Here is an 18,317-nt window from a genome sequence, read left to right on the forward strand (position 1 = left end):
TGTCATTTTACCATCTGTATTTCTTACTTGTTGATGAGCACTTCCTGGTTAACATTCAATGCATAAAGATTACTGCAGATAGAGCAGCCAATTTAATAACGTCACAGATGGTGACAGACAGCAGTGCTCTATTGTAATTTGCAATTCTCAGCAGATTGAAAAGCAGGATCATCTTTTGAAAATTTCAAGTATGGCATTCATTGTGAAAATGATTAACTGCACAGGGTGAAATTCATCTGGCATCATGGCGCAAACCAGGTTGGGTGGAAAGCAGGCTGCTGATTCACTATTGTCCATTCTACACTCCTGCTCAGGACCAATTTATCCACCAACATTTCTGCTCCCAACCTTTGTAACATAAGTCGATATTTAATTTTTTTAATGGAAATTAGATATTACTTTAAAGATGCATGCTGTAGAATTTGTCACTTGGTGACTGGCCCTAGATTCTAGGTCACTGTCAGCTTATATGGTGTACATTTGAAACTTTTACACTTTTCTTTGCTGTATGAAAATAGACTGATGTATGTGTTGAAGCAACAGGTGTATCAATGAACATAGGAACATTCATCCATTGTATGTGTAGGTCAGACTCTTTGATGACATTGGCAACTGTATAAAGAACTATATATACAGTAACATAGAGATGGGGTTCTAAATTGTGGCTATTCAGATCCCAAGCTTAAATATAAAATAGGCTGGCAAGCAAGTGAGGAAGATTCTATAGGGCAGCATGGTAGCACAAGTGGATAGCACTGTGGCTTCACAGCGCCAGGGTCCCAGGTTCAATTCCCCGCTGGGTCACTGTCTGTGCGGAGTCTGCACGTTCTCCCCGTGTCTGTGTGGGTTTCCTCCAGGTGCTCCGGTTTCCTCCCACAGTCCAAAGACATGCAGGTTAGGTGGATTGACCATGCTAAATTGCCCTTGGTGTCCAAAAGGGTTAGGAGGGGTTATTGGGTTACGGGGATAGGGGGTAAGTGAGGGCTTAAGTGGGTCGGTGCAGAAACGATGGGCCGAATGGCCTCCTTTTGCACTGTATGTTCTATGTAAGTCTGCTGGCAAAATGCCTGTAAACCCACAGTAAACATGTGGATTTAAAGTAATAAACCAAGCATGAGCAGGTAGACATCTCGGAATAAAATGTGTACAACTACTCTCAAAAATCACCATGGAATTGAACACTTACAATTCTGACCAGCATCGCTACATGGTGAAGATATTAGATTGAATGCATTCCAAACCTTTGCCCCACCCCCGTTTAAATATCACCCAAGAGGAGAGGGCCCCCACTGCAACAATGCAATTCTACTAATGTGGGGAATTTGAAATAATATAATTATATTTCCCTCCTCCTCCCACTATGCATGTGTGTTGCTGGTAACAAACACTGAGAACAGTCCCAGAAATGAGCATGTAGCGATTACCTCATGACTCTTTGACGTAATGCTGTAATCTTTGTGCTGTCTTCTCATTAGGATTTGTGTGCAACTAGTGTTAACCACACTGTTCTGTTCACAGACTGCGTGCATCATCCAGGAGCAGATTACTCCAACCTAGCCTATACCTCTTAAAAGGGTAGGGGCAATGTGCTGATGCCATGACAAGTAGTGCTGTGCAACAAGTAACAACGGTTGGCCAGGGGAGAAAGCATGAACCACGGTTTTTTGATTAAAGGAGGAGAAGTGTCCTGCAAGAGGCACTTCAGACATAATAATAATCGCTTATTGTCACAAGTAGGCTTCAATGAAGTTGCTGTGAAAAGCCCCTAGTCGCCACATTCCGGCGCCTGTTCAGGGAGGCTGGTACGGGAATTGAACCCGCACTGCTGGCATTGTTCTACATTGCAAGCCAGCTACTTAGCCCACTGTGCTGAACCAGCCGCCACATGTGGTGAGAACTGGAAACACATAACCGTGGAGGTCAGAGCCTGGAATGCAGCCCCAATGAACAGGAAGTAGAGTTGCAAGACGTTAGATGACCTCACACAGGTGGCCAAGGTCAGTGAATGCATCCTTAAAATGTCGCATCTCACCTGCTGTAACACTAGCCTCAGAAACGGTTCAAATCATCACACCCCCTTCACTCCCTATCAACAATCTCTGTCAGACAATCCTAGCTCATCCCCAACATTCATATACTGCACTGCACTGCACCCTCAAACACTGCACTTCTACTAGCCTCACAGTAACATCACACAGGTGATACACACTCCGGCCATTCAACCATGACAGTCACATCAACCAAACACCATGCATAAGACTCATTGACACAATCCACTCTGTTACAACTGAAGTGATGCACAACTCGAAATGGTAGGAACTAACCAGAGGGGAGAGGCTTGCTTGGGTGTTACATGGTGATGACTATTACTAAGGTTAAGGCTGGCGACAATGCTAAATCCATTGAGGATGACTGTGTTCTCATACTTAATCCTTCTTCATACTTCCTGCTGATCCAATAATCACTTCTGGCTTACAAGCTGCAGATAGTGTAAACATGCACCTATTAATTCATGCTGCCACTTCTCACTTCCCCACACCACATCTTTATCCCTATGCCATTGTTGTTTCAGATACCCAAGAAGTCCAACCTCACTGGTCACAAGGAAGGTCAAGAAGAGAGCAATGAAGATGTAAAACAGTCAATAGATTTCACTGTCACAGCTACCAGGTCAGATACTGACACTGTGCTTCTTAGAGGATAGCATGGAGGCAGGATCCGGAATCCTGTGCAGGGGGCAGGGGGCAATTATAGCATAGCTGCCAGGTCACCAGAGGGAACATTCACAAATGAATTCTGCTGCAGAGAGCTCAGCTGAAGAATTTGAAAGGCAAGGATATAGAAGAAAGTTGTTTGAAGTGCACAACAAAATGTTTGGTGCATTAGGGAATCTGCCATAAAGCCGGCTGTAATGAAAAGGAACGTGGCAGAGTCTGCTGCCAACCTAATGGAAGGCTTTGCATAGGTCTTGGAGCCATCCTTTCCAGTGGAGAAGTAGTGGCCGACTCCATTACCACAATTGTGAACCCAATCGTGATGCAACATTTGATATCTCAACTTCCATTGCTTCACAGACAGCTCCTACCAAAAGCCCAAGGGTTGCAGCGGAATCTCAGCCTGAAGTTATGCAAGTTCAGCCTGCTGCCTTCGTAACCGCGGATACCAAAGTTTGAAGGAGGTGGTAGGATCTCACAGCAGTCCAGTTATCTGTCCTATATGTTATTAGGATTGCTACGGCGATATCCGGTGGAGTGGAAGTGGTTCCATGGAGCATGAGCCTACTGAGCTCTCTCAGATGATAGTATTTGCACATCCATCCTTACCATTCTGCCAGTGCCCTTGCTGTTACTTGTCAGCCAGCCAGCCCAGACTGATGCCATGCGTGTTTAGCTGGTGTAGTTTGTAGCTGTGAGATCCTACAACCTCCTTTAAACTCTGGTATCCACGGTGACGAAGGCAGCAGGCTGAGTACTGAAGGGCTTCTGCATAGTGGTTCAGGCAGAAGAATCATTGTTTCAGGGTACCAATGGTCTGCTCTAGCATATTTCTTGAGGCAGCATTGTGCTCATTCTATGCATGCTCCAAATCAGAGGCATGTGCCATGTTGTCAGCTGATTGCCCTTGTTTGCCCAGTAGTTACCCTTTGGTTTGCCATGGTGGCTGAAATACAGCTGGACTGCTGCAGAATGAAGGTTTCATGATTGTTGCCAGAACACTAGGCATTGACCCACATGGATGATGGAACCTGAAGGAGCAGAATCCATTTCTGTTCCGGTTTAGGGCAGAGTTGGACATGTCGCACCTGCAAAGTCAAGTGTGTGCAATTATACCATGTACTAAGGGGAAGCCTACGAACCCTGGTGCTCCCTCCCTCTGCTTCCCTTTGACAAAGGGAATGATATTAAGTCACATCATTTTGAATGGAGAACTCAATGACTTTCCTTATGTGACAATGTAAATGTGAAGAATTTAGAAATATCTCTCGCACTGGCCTGGAAGAAGCTACAGGATCATAGCCAGGGTCACCTTCTTTGCCACTGTTCTGCTCTGAGGTTTGGGTTTTGGCTGCGGCAGGCAGCAGCTTTGAATAATGACCTTCTTTAATAAAGCGCAATGTCTCAAACATTGTTTCTCACTAAGGTTCAGGTCGCAGAATTGTGCCCTAAGACTGTATGGGTCCCTGTTGAAAGCCCTTTGTCCCCTCCTCCACCTTCCTCTTCCAGCAGCTTGTCCTGCTGCATGTGCCCTCTGTTACTTCTCCCAGTTCTGCTGTATTCCAAGGGGAATGCCTACCAGTATACTCATGTATGGGAACAATTGGTTTGTGCAGTAACCTTGAACTCAGCAAAATAAAGTTTAGCAGTTGCCACATCACTCCCTGTAGACTTTGAAAACTTGAAACTATTATGAAAAGCACAACAAATGTGGAGAAATGTGGTGACAGCCAGAAGAAATAGACAAGCAACTAAAGTATAAGGAGTTAATGATTCCTTTAAATAGCATAGCTGGGGGGTGCTCAGGCTGCTAACATGTATTCAGCTGGGCAAGGGTAAGAAAGGGCAATGGCTGGCACATGGAGCTGCAAAATAGCAGCGCTGGTGCATGCTGATTGAAATCATAATCAGCCTGATCTACAGATTTCTGGCACATGTTAACTATATGCACACAAAGGCATCTGGAGTGCTTTGCATCAGATGTGACACCATTTTGTATCCCAAATGGCAGTTACACAGTCCAAAAAGTCACTACTGAACTCTATCAGTGGTTTGGAATGGCAACAATTGTATAAAACGGGGTTTGAGCTTGTGCAGGGTAGGAATTACACCACATCGTCAACTTAAAATATATATGATTGCTGTAATGTGCATTAAGTTCACTTGTTATTCAAACATTTTTTGAAAATAATTATGCAAGAAAAATTGAGATCTAGCAACATCAAATTAATTTACCAGCTTATTCATAGAATTCATTTTGTTGGAATTAAAAATCCTTACTGTTGATGATGGTGATTTCCCGGCCTTTGTAGTACTCTCCTAAGGTGACTGCAGAACCCTGACGGGAAGCCACAACTCGGACAGTGCGACTGTTGTCTGCACAGTCCAGATATGGGTCCCACGTAGGACTCTGTTCTTTTTGGCTGCTGATGTGTGTGGCTGTGCTGTGGATGCTGAAAGCATCTCTGGTACGGTCCTTGCAGTATGACTTAAAGCGCCATTGCACCACAGGTTGCTGGGCAGATGTGGTGGAGTACTGACAATGAAGAACAACAGGCTGGAATAACATGGCTATCTTTTTATATTCTGAAATGGTCACTTGAACACCAAGGGATCCACCTGTAGGTATAAAAAAAATTAATTTAGTATGAAAAAGATTTCAGTGCGTTTCACAAGTGTGTTAAGTTCAAATTGGGCCACTTAATGCTTCAAAATTTCATTCAATTCAGATCACTGTGATACAATTTCAAAATGCTCTCATATTCCCATGACATTGTCACAGTGCTCAATGATGTAACAAGTACCATTCTGAACACTTCTATGATAGGATTTATGCTGCACTGGCTAATAATCACACCCAAATATTCACAGGAAATCTCTTGTTGTAAATTTGGGTCTTCTGATTTGGGTTCAGATGTGTCAGTTATTCCTAGAAAGGATTCAAGTGAATTTCAAACGACATTGACACACACAGTCCTATACCCATTTGTTACAATACCCTGGGGCGGGATTCTTCGAAAACCGGTGGGGCGGGCAACTCCGGCGCGAAGGAGTGGCGTGAACCACTCCGGTGCCGGGCCGCCTGAAGGTGCGGAGGATGGGGCGAGGCCAGCTCTGGAGTGGTTTGCGCCTCGCTCGCCGACACCGAAGGGTCTCCGCCGGCCGGCGCGAGTTGGCACATGCGCGGGAGCGCCAGCGTGTGCTGGCGCCATCCCAGCGCATGCGCAGGAGTGTTCATCTCCACGTCGGCCATTGCGGACTGTTCAGCAGCTGATGCGGAGGAATAGAGTGCCCCCATGGCACAGGCCTGCCCGCGATCAGTGGGCTCCGATTGCGGGCCAGGCCACCATGGGGGCACCCCCCGGGGCCAGATCCCCCCGCCCCCACCCCCCCCCACCGAGGATCCTGGAGGCCGCCCGCGGGGCCAGGTCCCGTCGGTAAGTACCTGTCGTGACATACTCCGGCGGGACCGTCTGCAAACGAGCGGCCACTCGGCCCATCGCGGGCTGGAGAATCGCCAGGGGGGCCGCTGCCAATGGCCCCCAACCGGGGTGGCACGATTCCCACCCCCGCCAAATCCTCGGCGCTGGAGAATTCAGCAGCCAGCGGGGGTGGGATTCACGTCGCCCCCCGGCGATTCACCAACCCAGCGCGGGGGTCGGAGAATCCCGCCCCTGATTTGACTATGATAGCTCACTTGTGATCTGTACTGGACATTAAAGCGTTTTGCATATTCCCTCAATATAATGTGATGTCTGATAATTAATATGGAACCTTAATTCACAATGAGGCAAACATATATAGCAACAGTTATGATCCAGTTCATTTTATTCAATTAGTATAACTCCTCAGTGTACAATACGGGGCTATGTGTGATCTCGGCAATGCGTTACCCACTGAGGCAACCTATTCAAATGCAAGTCGTGTTTTATAGCATTGTGTTGGGGATTTAGATAAATTGCGCCCAAGATCTGAAAATTGCAACTTATACAATTGTCTTCATGAAGCTCATTCTCCCATTTGTATGATAAGTGTTTTGGGAATTGCCACATTCATTATTAACATATTTGGGATTTCAATGCTTTTCTACTTTTTCTTTCAGTAGAATGCCATTTGACGGGATGATTTCATCTCTCTAACAAAAAGTACTCCCATTCTGCTATTATTCGGTTTATGATTCATTTATAGATAATTCAAAATAATTCCTTCTGCTCAAGCAGAAAAAGTGTAGCTTTGGCCAATTAAAATGCCTTATTCCAAGCCTTCTAAATTCCCTGTGGCAAAGTTGGATTTTACCTGTGTTGCCCTGAGCTGATTTTTTAAAAATAAGTATTTCTCTAATTTAAAATATTATTTTTTTCCACGATGAGTCAACAGTTTGACATCTTGCTCAATACCATTGTCATTGAATGCTTCTTAGGAAACAAACAATAGAACTGTTTCATATATTAATCAGTATTTTACACCGTTGTGATAAAATGGATTTCTGGTAACATCCAAGGGCGTGGGTATTGCACTGCTTGATTTGCATCGTAGAGAGCTTAGTTGAGGAGCCTAATGCTCATACATCAAAGGTTTGATTGACACGATCTTGGACCAACCTCACTCTCTACCAGAGCCATAGTGGCAAAGAGGGCATTGAAGTTCAGCAGTGTGCTAAAAATAATTGAAAATTAAGGGTTGGATTTTCCGCCTTGCGCCGCCAGTAGCGGAGTTACAAAGAACAAAGATAAGTACAGCACAGGACTGGACCATCGGCCCTCCAAGCCTGCACCGTTGAGGCAAAGAATCCAGTGACATGAAGAAAATGGGATCGGCATTTCTGATGCTCCAGCCCCCCGCTGGTAATGTTTACAAACATCAAGGTTTGATTGACAGCTCCTGGGCCACTTCAAACAGAAATAACTGCTTTCCCTTCATGGTTGAGTGATTTTGGCTAGAAACTGACAGCACTTAACTCTGTTTGAAGTGGTCCAGGAGCTGTCAATCAAGGCTCAATATTTCTAAACATTGCCTTTAGACCACTTCAGAGTTCCTGAACCGCAGAGGCAGATGAATGGAATAATAAGTGGAAGCCGTCAATCACAGCCTAGTAAAATCAATATCAATGAGAAATGAATGAATGGCTTCCGGATCAAAATTCTGAGAGGGTTTAACCCAGCTGACTGGTTTTCTCTTTTGCAGGAAGTGACAGGTGCTGCTTCTTGTACCTGAGCCAGCAGATGTATTGCATAGGTGAGTGTTAAAGCAGTGATTTTTTTTTCCACTGTGTCTGTCTGGATTGCTCTCTAGCTTCCAGACAGGTGTCTTTCTTCTGGAGAGCTTCCTGACAGGGGTCTCTTTTCTGGGGGGGGGGGGTCTTTGAGACAGGGGCCTCTCCTTTGGGGGGCCTCCAGACAGGGGCCTCTCCTTTGTGGGGCTTCCAGGCAGGAACTTTCCTCTGGGTGGCTTCCAAGCAGGGGCCTCTCCTCAGTGGGGTTTCCAGACAGAGGCCTCTCTTCTGGGGGGTTCTGGGGGTCTCTTTATTTAGGGGGTCACTGTGGAGGGTCTCTTTATTTAGTTAGTCTCTGACGGGGGTGGGTCAGGTCACCCCCATTCTGTGAGGAACCCCCAGACAACCTGGGGGTGGAGGTCTGAATTGTGATGCTGGGGGGGTCAGCTGCGGACCAAGCATTCAGGCCGCCCAGCTCAAAATGGCAGCCCCTCGCAATCTTCACCATACATAAATTTGCATGGCTATGAATTGGGAATCACTTCCTGATTTTTGCTCTCAGCGGGTGCAATTCAGCTCCAGCCGGAGAACATATAGGGATGGATTCTCCGATCTTGAGGCTATGTCCAGAGGAAGTGTTTGGTTTTACGCTGCAAAAATCGGTGAGGAGCCAGCACTGAACGTCCGACCGGTGAGGGGCTAGCAGCCGCACCACATGAAACGCACAGCCTTCCCGATTTAAACGGCTGGAGAATTGACGGGTCTGGCCACGCATGCGCACGCCGACGATCTGCGGCGGTTGCGCCGTAGAACATAGCGCTGGCCGTATCTGGACCCGACCTACCAGATAGTGCCCCCCCTGGACACCCCCTCGCCACCCCCGGACCATCCCCACCAGTCCCCTCAGCCCTCGCCGGAGGCCCACCCCGCCGACCAGCAGCATGCCTCCCCCCACTATGGCGTCACTGGGCACAGTCTGCAGCCACCACACCGGGAAAACTGAGAGCACACACGTCCCGTGATGTCGGGAACTCGGCCCATCGGGGGCGGATCATCGGGGAAGGGCCTTCATGTAACATCTTGAGGCCATCTCATCAGCATGCAACGTACTCATCGATGACGCCGTTTTGGAGGGGCGGAGCATCTGAAAACAGGCGCCACTCCCTATTCGGTCATAAACAGGGATTCTCCACCCGATTCCTGATTACGATATGGGCTTTGATCAAAGGAGAATCTCCCCCATAGTCTCCCAAACGGTGAATTCTGCCCGAAGGGTTTAAGTGGAGAGATGGTGAGGTACAGGGGGAATTGAGAAAATGATGCAGAGATGGAAGTATGTGGCATTAGTAACATATACGATATGAGGTTTGAAGTACAACTGGAGATTGAAAAGATCAATAAAACCGCACAGCATCTGAGCAGTGACCTGAGATGTTGAGGATCGGGATGGAGTCAGAACCAAGAGCACAGAGAGTTTAGCAGGAGCTGAATAAAATTTGGGTTTTCCCCAATATTCAACAGTTAGAAATCACCCATAACTTAACTTCAGAAATCGAAAACAAACTGAGACATGGAATGGACAGTAATGGTCAGAACAGAATGGTAGAACGGAGTGTCATCAACATAAATGTGAATCCAACCCTGTTACTACTCAATGTCCCATAATTTTCAAATTGAATCAAGAGATTAATGGTCATCATTTAATTATAATCTACATTTCAATTAGAACATTAGACAGCACATCCATTCTTTAACTCATGTGTATTGGCCTATAAGCTTAGCGTAGAAGCAACAATTTTTGTGCATACCTTTTTTAAAAAAGGAATGGAACCTAATTTTTAAAATAGTTTTGTTCATCGTGGCATTATAATGCAAGTTGTAAGCACATGGAACACAAGAATTAAACCTTTTTTTCCAGATATTGAATGGTGTACATCCATCAATTGTTTTAACCAGAGAGTTAAATTATTTTGTTCAATTTTAACTTACAAGACCTTGGGTGACATGGCAGGATTACAAAACACTACTCCCCCCATCACGTACATCTTGAAATGCCACAACGGTATCCTTAGAAACAAAGCTCATGACCTTTTTTGTGGGGGGGTCATTTTAATCTCAAATGGCCGACCTCGTGGAATGTTAAACTTTTGTGGAACTCTGCATTAAGATAATAAAAAAGACAATACTACAATAACTTAGTTTCTAAAAGAACAATGAAAATGACACCGTGGTTCTGCATATTTGTACGATTCTGCTCAACAAATACATTGGAGATCATTTTTGCTAATCTGTACTGCTGCACAAGAGGATGTGTATATCTAAAAAGTTGCAAAAGGCAATCTGCACAAAAATGATTGTTGCAATTGCCACAGAGCAACAACAATTGGCTCATTGTAAAATATATTAATAAGTAGCATATTGGAAATTCCTAATCTAAGCTGATAAAGAGGTCAATATATTGTAATATTTGGTATTAAAGGATAAAATGACTTCTAACATGATTCTACATATTATGAAACAAAACAAAGTCTCTCTGTTGCCAGTTTTTCTGGGAGTGATTCGTCTGTTCGCTTGGACAATGAAGTCCCATTTTTCTGGTCCTTTAATTGAAGCCAACGTTCATTTGCTGAGAATACAGTAAAGCTCCTGGGAGAGGGAAAAGAGGCGGGCGAGCATTGAATTATGTGTCAGCTTTCTGACAGCGGTATGGAAGTTGGGATTGGTGGTGTGTTACAGGTGAATCAAGGTTCATGATGGCAAATGGTGAGAAGTTATGTTGAATGCATCAGAATGTCATGCATGCTCATTAAAATACATGCTTGCCAGATTAAATTGGATCTATGCAGTTAAGTCAGCAGCAGACGGGAAATACGTGCTTTCAGATTCACGACTAGTAAAAGGTGACAGGCAGCAGGCGAGGTAGTCTTCTTGGTGTACTTGAAATAGGAGCTGTTTTTCTTGTATGGAGTACTTTGTTGTACCAGAGGAGAGGAGGCTGAGTTGTTGCACTGAGCTTAGATGGTGGCAGTCCAGAGAGGTTGTGGCATAGCTGTCTGAGGGAGGGAGGTCACCCTAAGAAGGGTTTTGGGGGACAGAGGACAGAGGGAGGGAAGTTGGGCAAAAGACTGTCAATCTCTACTAAAGACAACTCAAGCGTGATAGAGTAGAGATTAAGGGTGATTGAGGGCAGTTCAAGCATGATTGAGGGAGGATCGAGGATGATGGATGGCAGAGGGCAGAGCCTGGGTGCTGCGGTACAGTTCAATGATAATGAACTGGGTCTAGGTCGACAAACAGTTGATCAAGGGTGATGGTGTGTGAGTCAAGGGAGATGGAAGGTTGGGATTTTCTGGCCTGGCACTGGCGGGCATTGTTGTTAGTGGAACCGGAAAACTTGGGAGAGCCATTGAACAGCTCTTCAAATCCTGCTGGCAACGGTGCCTCCAGTATTGAGGCCAGAAACTCCGCCCAGAGAGAAAGTCAAAGGTAACTGAGGGAGGGTGCAGGGTGGGACAGCTTGCAGCTTCAAGGATCTAAGTGTAGCAGGTGGGGAGGGTATGGCAGCAGTTCAAAATCCTCTCTCAGACATGCAAAATGATACCACTGGCTTGCAGAGAGTGGATCCTTGTCCAGCTGCTGTTTAAATATGGCACGCAGACCTTCAACCACCTTGCACCCCTGCAGCACAGTTTCCCCTGAAACTGTGCATAGCTGGCAGCTGTGTGACTGCACCTGGCCAGCATCCTGCCTCTGAGTGACGGTCCCACTTGTTTCTGGTCCAGTTACCGGGGACACCCACAGCTGCAACCAGATTCTGTCCTTGATGTAATAACAGTGATGACAAATCAGTGAGTATTAAGACTGACTGGAAAAACAGAATACAGCGTGTGAGATGGTCAGATACGCAATTGAAAATTACTGCATTAATCAAAGGTGGTAGATTAATGGAGCATTGTTCATTGTGCAGATTTTAACTGTGGGTAGCAGGGGTTAACATACCAGAGGTCCCTGTGGCCTGATGCATTTGTGCGGCTGAGCATCATTTCCATAAACCCACTGAGCTACAAGTCCTGTTTAGGTATTCACAGGCAAAGGGATTGAAAATGTTAATGGCTCAATGGTGAAACTGGACTGAAAATGTCATCCTTTTGAGGGCGAAGAGATAATCATGGGACAAGAAGATGTGCCAGCAGGCTAGTAAATTTTTGTGGTGCCGGGAGATGCACATTCTTCCTCCACCACAAAAATGTTTAAAAACACATAAATGCACCTATTTTTGGAGCGACTTGTGGTTCTTGGTCCTTTCGAAACTGCTCTTCAAGCTGCTCAATGCTAGATACCCATGCATGTCATTGGCCTCACTTACAATGTTACAATAAAAATGCAACAACATCAGAATATTAAAAAATGGAGCAAGGTTAAACCATGAGATCCCTCAAGCCTGCTCTGCCATTTGGCCGATTCTCAAATAAACTCCTCCGCCCCCACCCGTTCAAAAATCTATCCATCTCGGCCTTAAAGATAGCCAATGGCTGGGCCCTCTGGAATAGAGAATTCCAAGCCCCAGACTAAAGAATTTATGTCTGGCTGTTCTCTAATCCCAGGACTAGGCTCCCTAGACTCTCCAACCAGGCGCAACAGCCTTTCGCCATCTACACTGTCAACCCTCTCAGAATGTTACATATTTAGATGAGACCATGTCTCATTCTTCAAACCAGTCACAAGTCTCCGTGCATGCCCTGCCAGCCAAAATGGGTTTCCCGACAGCCCAGTTGGGTTTCCTGCCCTGATCCAGTTGGACCATGCAAACAGCTCATTCAAGCTATTTTTCATACCATTGGCAGGCAGAACGCACCATTCACAAACCAGGTGGATGCTCCTGCCCCCCTTCACCCCCCAGCCAGTGGTCCCACCGGTGTGAGTTGGAGCAAAAACTGACGATCACAGACCTGACGGCTTGCATTCCGAGGGGTAGCAAGGTGGTAAGTACCCATCCTACAATTGCCACCAAGGTGCCAAGGGGGGTCCTTCCTGGGAGGTGGCGGTCAGGAGGGCTCAGGTCAGGGGTTTTCCTTTAGATGGGCTCCTTTGACTGCTCTCCCATCTGCAGCCATTAAACCCATGAAATAGTTAGTCAGTATGTAAAAGTTAAAGTTTTCCCATAATAAAGTGAAAATATGCTCACCTGTACCCCTATACCATTTAGACAGCCACTCATTATCTCATAAATACACATCCCTAATAATAAAGTAAAAATGTTCTCATGTGCACCTTTAAACCCTTTAAACAATGTGGCACGGTGATACAATAGTTAGCCGCTATCTAACGAGACTCTTTTATTTCGTGGCCTCAGCAGAGAACACTCTGCCGAGGCCGCACTTAGTTTCATTTCCTGCAGTGAGGAGCTCTGCTCGCCAGTGCAGAATGGCACCCCCATCTCAAGATCCCCCAACGTGAATCCCAGGCCCTCCCAATGCCCCAACTCACCTATAAGGGGGTTATCGAACCCTCCCCCCCCCACATCTCACCTAATAAGGGCAGGGCCTCCCCAGACCCTATCCCTGGCACAGGAAAAATGCCACCTGGATACTGTGGCAGTGCCCACCAGCCTGGCAGTGCCATCTGGGTATCCAGCAAACACGGAAAATCCAATTTCCCACAAAAGAATTTGCAAGTGCCAGAGAATGGCACATTGGGGGGGGGGGGGGGCAGCATGGTGGCGCAGTGGTTAGCACTGCAGTCTCACGGCGCCGAGGTCCAGGTTCGATCCCGGCTCTGGTTCACTGTCCGTGTGGAGTTTGCACATTCTCCCCTGTTTGCGTGGGTTTCGCCCCCACAACCCAAAGATGGGCAAGGTAGGTGGATTGAACACATTAAATTGCCCCTTAATTGGAAAAAATGAATTGGGTACTCTAAATTTATTTTTTAAAAAGAAAAAAAAGAATGACACATTGCGGGTGTACCTAGTGCCAGTGGGGACCAGTCCTGATCCTCCTCTGGCAGGAGCACTTAGACTCCAGAGCGGAATTTCCTGGCCTCCGTCTCCTCTTTCTTTCCCACATAGCTTTGTACCATGAGCGAACCTCTATGCAGTAAAGTTGGTACCCTTCATCGAAGTGATTAATCGCAACAGTCTTCTGACCTGAAAAAAACACATTCCTGCTGTCTGTTTTTTTCCCCCCTTTAACTATTATTCTACCCATGCTAGCCTATTACCCCAACCCATGAGCTCTTAACTCCATGCTTCCCAAACTTGACCCCATTTTGAGGCATGAAAATTGTTGTGACCCCAAAGTATGAGCCAGGTGGCAGGAAGTTCTGTGGAAATAGGTGGGGTGGCTAAGAGGTCATTGTTTGAACTACAGGGTTTTAAAATAAAAAATAACCTACCTTTTCACTGGCTCTTTGGAATCAGGCCTCAAAGATCAGTCAGTTAGGCCACACCCACCCTTAAAAAAAATGCACACAGCTTTAAAGGGCAGCTATTTACAATCGGTTGGAGCCACTGCTGCATCAGAACTCGTGACCTCCAAATTCCATTTTATAACCCCACTGTGGGAAGCAACACACAGTTTGGGAAGCCCTTGCCATAACTTGTCCCACTATAATCAGTCATTAACTGCCTCATTCACACCCAGCAGAGTCACCACCAATGTAGTACTATTTTAGCAATGTTCTTCATCCATATACACTAAACTGGTTAAATGTTTCCATTAAAATTATAGATCAAGGCATGCCATACAAATGTGCTAAATGTTTATCCTCTAGTTTTATCAACATAGATTTCTGGACTGTATGGGTTTAATAAGTGATTTACTGGTGAGTGCAATAAATTGAACATCTGCAGCTTGAATATGGTTTAGATCAAGTAGAGGATATTCCAGCTCAGACAGTTTGACTTTCTCTCTGGATGACATTAGACACATTTTGGTGATTAATCTGTGAAGTTATAATGTAATAGATGCAGCTTTCATTATAGTGGAGTATTCATACAGCACAAGTTAAGCTGTCCATTCAAGGATAAGTTGAAACAATGCAAATTAAATAAGCTAGAAAAGAGTACTTGACCTTTCTGAAACAGTCTGATATAGATTCAGCTGACATTGAGAGCTCAGCAAACGTTAGCCCGAAGGCAGACTTCACAATGGTTAAGGTGGATGATCCGCACAAGAAACCCTTCAACCACATGAAGTAAATGTGGTCTGCACATTGAAGCAGCAAGCTAGCATCATGAAGACTGGGCAAGATACTGCCTACAATGTCATTGCAGCCTAACCAATTGGAGAAGATTGGAAAGAAGGCTTGCAGGCAAAATATTTTTGAAGGGCTACAGGAAAGGATCATCATTTGTAGGTAATGTAATTTTGAAGAAAATGGAAATGTTTAGAAGTTCTGTGGTGTGTTTTCTGAGGTGTTGTGGTGAGATAGAATCTTTACAGCAGAGATGACGGCTATTCTGCCCATCGTATCCAGGCTGGCTCTCCTAAAGAGCAATCCACATGATACCACTCCTCTGCCCTCCTCTCACATCCCTGCACATTCCTCCTTTTCAGATATTTAAAAAATCTAGAGGACATAGAACACTTCACTGCACAGAAGGAAACCACTCTGCCCATCTTTACTGCACCAGCAAGAAATGAGCCACCCAGCCTAATCCCATTTTCCAATATTTGGTTCCAGTATTCCAGTATTCCAGTATTTGCAGTTGCAGGGCTTCAGGTGCATAGCCACCTTTTAAACAAGTTGAGGGTTTCTGCCTCTGTTACTGGATTGCCTGGATTTGTTAGGAAGGGTGCTGCATGGGTGACAGAGGAGTAGGTGACCTCTCCATACAAAGACTGCAACAGGTATGTGGGAGGCATTGGCAGTGCCTCTGGGATCCTGAGACAACAGGCAGATGGAGCAGAGGCTGCACAAAGGATAAGACCTCTGCCAACTTGGAGCCTATCCCCTCCATGCTCCTCGATAGTGCCAGGAAGCTGCCTGGCAGAATAGCCAATGCACCCAGCAACTTGGTGTGCATGCCTCTCAGCATTGTCCGGTATGATGCACCATCCAGTTCCTCATACGAGTCCCTTGTAGCTGAACTTGTCTGTGACATCGTTCTTCAGTGACCTTGGACAAGAACCATCCATTACCTCCTGTTCTGGCTGCAGCCTGGTTCTGCCCAGTGACACCACAATGCTGAGCTCAACTCTGCACTCGTCTTTTAAGTTATGCGCAATGCTAGTATCTCAGCTGGTGCCTGCAAGAGTCAGATCAGGTGACTGGGCCTCTTTATGAATGCTATATTGTTGCTGTCTTTCTCCCTCCCCCTGCTGAGCCCGCTATTTTATACAGATGGCAATCTTCCAGTGCCTGAGAGGAGAAAATCAGAAGAGGAAGGTTAGGGCAAGGAAGGGATTCCATCCCTCAATATCCAGACTGGTGTGGGCTGTACTCAGTACACCGTTCAGATCAATACCCAGTAAGCAGGTAGCAGCTATGGTGCCTTCATTCTGCGTCATCCACTGCACCTGAGCTGGCTCATGACTTCACTGCACAACCCATGCACAAGTGGACATCATTCATATAGCAAGAGCCACACAGAATGTAATTGAGCAGACCATTGGGAAGCTTAAGCAACATTTGCTGTCTATGCAGCTGTGGAGGAGCTCTGAAGCACTCATTTCAGCATCCTACCACCAGGTATATGGCGAGCAGCTGAGGTAGAGAAGGAGAGGAAGGGAGGAGGCAACCAACACATACCCTTTTCAGCTTGGCTGTCCATGATTGGCTCATTTGATTGTGGGCATATCTGGTGAATGCAACCTCAATTCAACAATTCCCCATTTACCAACAGTCCCACACCTCAACTTACTTCCATCACTGACTATCACAGAATCTTCTTGGTCACAATGCAAATCTAAAAGTCACAACAAAGCAAACATTCCAAGCCAACTTTAGCAGTCAAACCATCCAATATTCTATACAAAAGGCAAAAAAATCAACTTTGTGCGTTCTTTGGTGTCTATGTTCTATGTGCCTTTATGCGCTTCCCACACAACCATAGTTGCTACAGCATTGTAGCTGGAAGGCTGCTGACTTCCAACGAGTGAAGACTGCAGGTGGCCTTACAGGACGACCTCCAGCAGCTCTGGGTCGAGAAGGTACAGTTCAGACTGCACCACATTGGCACATCAGCAGCAGTCTGGGCTGGCTGGTTTAGAGTCTTCAACAACAGAGCCTCACCTTCCCAAAAGCTGATACCTGTACCACTCTTTTCTCCTTCCCTGGCTGCAGGCCACTCATACCCAGGGTCTCATCACATGCAGAAACTGCCTCATGCTTTCATCTTAAGTACTCGAGTGTCAATCTCTGGCTGTGATTGTAAGAGTGAGTGACAGTGTTTCCTCACCGTCAGTTTCTTCTCCTCGGTCACCTCTTGCTCCTACACCATTCCCTAGCTAGATCTGAAAGGTGGAAGGCAAAAGAGCAGGGCTGTGGTGAGGGGAGCATGTGATGTGATGCCTACAGTATCTACAGCTTGTAAATCAGAAGATTGTGGCATTAGGCAGAGATTGGATATGATAAGGAGGGTAAAACAAACATAATGTCATCACAGACGTGAGGAACCACCGGGCTCCACCCGGAGGACCTGTCAAACGCGAGTAGTGATTGCCTTACTGACTGACCCATCCCTCCCACTGACCACATGTCCATTCTCCCGCAGGTCCTCCAGCCAATGGCGTAGGCCCAACCTGGGTGGCCCCCTCCCCTGAGATCGAGGAGGACACCTTGAAGGAGAGCTCTGAGGATGCCACCATAATAGTCGCGGCACAGCTGTCATCCTCACCCTCCACCAGCACAAATACACACACCTCGGTGAGAAATATTTGTGATCAGACTTCTGGGGCACAATCTGGTGAGCACCACACTGCTGCTGATGTACATCTGGTGGAGGCAGGAACCCCTAAGCAAGTCATCAGTCGGAGGTCTGCTGGATCTCTGGATCCAGTTGGGTCCCAGCCTGATGCTGCGCTCTGGCACAGGGTTTCCCAGTGGTGATGAAGATGATAGGAAGCGGCCGGGACATTCAGAGGAAGATGTCAGCGTCACTCCAGCAGACCCATAGCCAATTGGAGGAGTCCCATTGGCTACGGGTGCAGGAGATGGCACCGGCAATGAGTGGCACCGAGGCCAACACTGCTAGGGTGGTTGGTGACCGCAGTGGAGAGCCTGGTGCACGACCTGGTACATGAGTGAAGGTATCCAAGGCGTTGCGCAGTCGGTGACGGCCATGGCTAAGGTTCTCGGCAGAATGTCCGCCGCACTGGGGGATGGCACCCTGTACCAGGCCGACCTTGATGGGGTTCTGCGGGGCATGTCACCCATGGGGAGAAGGCAGGAGA

General features: G+C 46.6%; 1 protein-coding gene across 2 annotated transcripts in view; it reads right to left on the minus strand.

The window, feature by feature from the left end:
* Positions 1 to 18,317, minus strand: part of LOC119968908 (immunoglobulin-like domain-containing receptor 2) — a 170,927-nt gene that overhangs the window by 83,514 nt on the left and 69,096 nt on the right. For both annotated transcript variants that reach the window (XM_038801888.1, XM_038801887.1), the window contains exon 2: positions 4,995 to 5,333. In XM_038801888.1, coding sequence (XP_038657816.1) covers positions 4,995 to 5,333 — 339 coding nt within the window. The remainder of the gene's footprint in view (positions 1 to 4,994; positions 5,334 to 18,317) is intronic.

Source organism: Scyliorhinus canicula, chromosome 7 (assembly GCF_902713615.1).
Source record: "Scyliorhinus canicula chromosome 7, sScyCan1.1, whole genome shotgun sequence".
NCBI classification, from domain to species: Eukaryota; Metazoa; Chordata; class Chondrichthyes; order Carcharhiniformes; family Scyliorhinidae; genus Scyliorhinus; species Scyliorhinus canicula.